Here is a 4534-nt window from a genome sequence, read left to right as displayed (position 1 = left end):
TTTTGTATTATTTATGTGTTTTAGGCACACTTTTTTTTTATATGATGTGCTTTTATATCACAGTATTTAATGATCTTATTACAAACCAGAACTTGCCATATTGTGAATTCACCTAAAAATGAATGTGTGCAAATACAACTTTCATCCTGTGAATGTGATATGCAAGCTCGCAATAATTGGGACTTAATGAGTTTTGTTTCAAAATTAAAGAAAATAATTATTATTCTGACTTGTGGTGCCATCAGTAAAGTTTCACCATATTTATCTCCTGGCAAATGCATAAAAAAAGTCTATTTTAATGGAAACCTTACTACAGCATATGAGCTGGTTGAACTGTACAAGTTTAAGTGCAGAGTGACGCATGACAAGAAGAAAGCACATGGCAAATACAGTTACTATGGAAATAGCATATAATATAAGAATATTTATTCAATTAAGTGCGAAACAGCAAAATATTTACAACAGTACAGTATGACAGAAAATTGTGACACAAACTGAACAAGTACCTGAAAGACCTCAAATAAATAAATTAAATACAGTACAGCTGCTAGTGACTGACAACAAAACCAAGAAGATGGTGAAAATGGCAAAAACTGTGCTGAGTAAAAATATAAAAAGGACAAGACGTAATCAAAATAAATATTAAATACAGGTATAAATAAATGCATTGCTTTTTCCTATGTTTCTTATGAGGGGGACGTTGGCTGTTAGGCCTCAGTGCACGATTTAGGTGGATGACCTTTTTGTTTCATTTCTTTTCTTATGCAGATGTTTAAGTTCACTAACATCCATGTAATATCTGATTTGGTAAAAAAAAAAAAAAGTCATTCTGCAACAACTAAGGGGTAAACTCATAATCCAAATAACATGAGCATAACAAAAAATAAATAAAATATTATTGGGTGCGTGTTTATCAGGTAGATTGAGTTGAGGTGGTGAGTCTCAGTGCTCTCCCAGAGTACCAGACAAAATAATGCAAACCAGTTTCTCTGTACAGTCAGTACCCAACCATCGTTTTTACAGAAGTTCAATCAGTCACTGGTCAACTTCAGATGCCCATCTGAGAGGCGACCAGGTGAGAGGGAGTGTAGGAGTCAAAGGCCACATCCAGGGGCAGCTCATAGCGTGAAGCTTGAAAAAGTGGGTGGCCCGGAGGCCCCCCTGGTAGACCGCCAGCCGTGGAAGTGGCGTAGTGGTGGGACGAGAGGTAGTGGGCGTGGTGGCCATGGTGTGCTGTGTAGTTCCTCTCTGACTCTTGGGGAGAGGGCTCCTGCTTCAGGGCAAAGTTGCCACTGATGCTCAGCGGGGGAGTGAGGGGCCCATCATACGGCGGGGTGCCGCTGCTGCACTCGTTAGGGGAGGGGTTGTCGTACACGGGCCCCTTGTATCCCTTCATGTGGAGGAGGTGGGAAGCCTCCAGGGAGCCATAGGGGGGGCTGGGAAGGCCTGGAGATGGGTAGCTGAGGGGATGGCCAGCCTGACCCCCCACACCACCCAGCCCCGGGCCTCCACACTTGTCGTCCAGCTTATTGAGCATTATTGGACTGGGTCCCAGCTGCAGGCAGCCGGCCACGAGGTTACTGGTGGGCTGAGACAGACCTTTACACAGCATCTCCACAAAGCCGTGGCTCTCAGGGGACTGGCCACTCTCAAGTGACTCCGACAGAGCCCAGATGTAGTTGCGTGCCAGCCGTAGAGTCTCAATCTTTGACAGCTTCTGTGTCTTGGAGTAGCAGGGCATCACTCTGCGCAGGTTCTCCAGGGCGTCGTTCAGCCCGTGCATGCGTGAACGTTCTCTGGCGTTGGCTTTGACTCGCCGGGCACGAAACCTCTCCTGTCTTGCTTTGGTCATCTTCTTTTTCTTAGGGCCTCTCCGTTTGGGAGCCTGTTCTCCATTTGGTCCAATCTCCTCCTCATCATCCTCCTCTTCTTCCTCCTCCATGTCCTCGCTGCCCAGCTCTGTGCAGGAGTGGATTCGGCCCCCTACAGTGAGGTCGTGACTCTCCTCTCCATCCTGAGAGCTGCCATCGTCCTCCAGCCAGCCGAGGGAGTTCACCAGCTCGCTCATATCCCCGCTCTTTCCAAATGGTTTGGTCATCATTTTTGATCTGAGGAAACACAGCAGAAAAAAATGGATCAGTCATCAATATCTCGAAATGTAAATGCATGATACTACTTCCTAAAATATAGATTTAATGATGACATAATGTATAATGATTGATTGCCTGACAGTAACTGGCAACTCATGTCCCATGAAATACAGAATGAGTGCTTTCATTTCAGCACTGCAGTGTGGACAGCTCACCCCTTTTGTGTAACAACACACCAAAGAAGAAGAGACCCTGTGCTTATAGTATGATATTGTGATATTAGGGAATAGATGTGTGTTTTAGAATGAATGGTACCCTGCTGTTATACTGTTGTCGCTACAGAGACGCTGTCAATCTGGGACACGACGGGATTTACTCAGCATAAAAAACTCGAAAGATTAAATATGCAACTAAGCACGTGGACAGAACGCCCACACTTTCTACCATTATTATATTTTAACATTTTGTGCAATAAATGTTCAAATGTATAATGAATTAAAGCAACATATTGTTACTTTTTTTAAGTGAAAGGCAAAACCTCTGACAAAGAATTTGCTTTGTTTTGGGGGGGAAAGCTGCCCCAGTTAATTATTGTGCACTAATGCGTAAAAGTGGGACAGATTAATATAATTTATGAATTCAGAACTATAGTCACGCAACTGTGTTTGGATTATATCAAACTGAAAACGACTACAAATAGAAAACGATTACTTCAATTAATTTCAATTTAAAAAATAAATTGTTTAAATGAGCTTAAGTGGATGTTTGAAGGCAACTCAAGTGCATGTGCTGAATTTATGAGCACAAATACTGATCCCTAATATTGTCTAAATTGTTTTTGTTATTTACTGGACTAATAATGAACAGATTTGTAAACTCACCTGTTTGGATTCACTGCTCGCTCTGCACAAAATAACAGAAAAAAATCAGGCTAATTGAAAAAAAGACCTGCAGAGTAGTGATTATTCCAGAGTCCCCGTTGTTTCCGCCAGTGTGCCAAACTCTTCCTTAGATCACCATGAGTGCGTGTGGAACTTTCATCTCCAAATGGCACAGCCGGGCTCATTTCTTTGCCTTCAACCCGGCTAAGCCCCTCCCCCGGGCGCCCCACCCACAATCAACTCACCCAAACGCGCGTGGCGGGCTCGTGGCCAGGCCCCTTTCTCGAAGTTTCATCCAACAAATGAGTGAATGAGGGGGACTGAGCGCGCGTCCGGGTGCACTTGTAAGACATTCAGTGCTTTATTTGTATTTGAGGAGTTGCTGAGACACTGGCAGGGTCCGGGTCCAGACAATACGCACAGATTGGAATACAGGGGAATATATTAAATAAGATGTCCTTGATGTTACATTGCAGTTTACAGAACATTTTCCCCACAAACTCAAACTTTTAGCCTCATTTTACAAGAATCAGCCACAATATTTCCGATAGACCTCCATATTCTTCGCCATCTCTCTGACATCTCCTCCCATGTTGCTCTTCTACAAAGATAATCTCTCCCAATCTGACATGGTGTTGTGGCAGAGATGAAGTCATGCATACAGTCCATAATATCGTATATGTTCCCCCACATTATAGATCTTCACACGTGTAAAGATGGCCCTAACCAAAACATTCCTTCATTCAGTTTTAATTCCGTGTGTTAACCATCTTAATCGATTGTCTATCTCTTCATTAGTCGGTTGGATTAGGAATTTTCCACCTAATTAAACCCAGTGTAGGCCCGGTCCTCGCTGCGTAAAGAGACGCTCCTCCGTATTTAAGTGATTTTGACAGCTTGGTGTGTTGAGAGCAGGTGTGTGCGTTGTTCACCCACTCGTTCAATTGTTTTTCTTCCATTTTTGGCGTCATATTCTGCCCCCAAGCGCTATCTGATTATTGAATCGATTGGCGCAATGATGAACAAACAGGTACTTTATGGTACGATGAAACCTCCCACAGGCGGGGGGGCTGTGAACGCACCATAGCACCATATTTATAAAGCAACAAGCCAATAAATGGACAGTATTATTGAAGGCTCAGTTCCAGTTTTTTATTAGTTTATATTGGCAGAAAGAAACATTCAAACAGATGTACAGTACTTTTGTATTCATATTATTTTTGAACAATTCTCTTTTTAAAAAATCTATTTTTATTGTATTTATTCCTATTTTCCACTTGTTTTTTTTTTATCTTATTTTATTGATTCATATATTATCTTGTTTTCCTTTATTTTATTATTTTTTAAATGTCTGATAAAAGTTCATTGACAATGACTATAAGACTTTTCCATGCAGGTCTTGAAACTACTATATTGCCTTTAATCGTACCTCAATATTGAGCATTTTCTCCAGTTTTGACTAGAAATACCACGGCATAATAAACGCCCGCCCGTCCTCGTGCTTGACGAGCCGCTGCGCAGTGGGGGTCCATTGTCATCGCTGGCCATTGACAGCCGGGGTCT

The 4534-nt window shown here is 42.4% G+C and overlaps 1 protein-coding gene across 1 annotated transcript; it reads right to left on the bottom strand.

The window, feature by feature from the left end:
• Positions 1–411: 411 nt before the first annotated feature.
• neurod4 (neuronal differentiation 4) lies at positions 412–3537 on the bottom strand. The gene is made up of 2 exons (XM_059333588.1): positions 2972–3537; positions 412–2108 (listed from the first exon to the last, which is right to left on the bottom strand). Exon 2 carries the CDS (start codon positions 2099–2101, stop codon positions 1049–1051), a length of 1053 nt encoding a protein of 350 aa, XP_059189571.1. The 5' UTR covers positions 2102–2108; positions 2972–3537; the 3' UTR covers positions 412–1048.
• Between the last annotated feature and the right edge of the window lie 997 nt (positions 3538–4534).

This window comes from Centropristis striata, chromosome 5 (genome assembly GCF_030273125.1).
Source record: "Centropristis striata isolate RG_2023a ecotype Rhode Island chromosome 5, C.striata_1.0, whole genome shotgun sequence".
NCBI classification, from domain to species: domain Eukaryota; kingdom Metazoa; phylum Chordata; class Actinopteri; order Perciformes; family Serranidae; genus Centropristis; species Centropristis striata.
The sequence above is the reverse complement of the archived record's forward strand: the minus strand, read 5'-3'. Positions and strand labels throughout refer to the sequence as shown.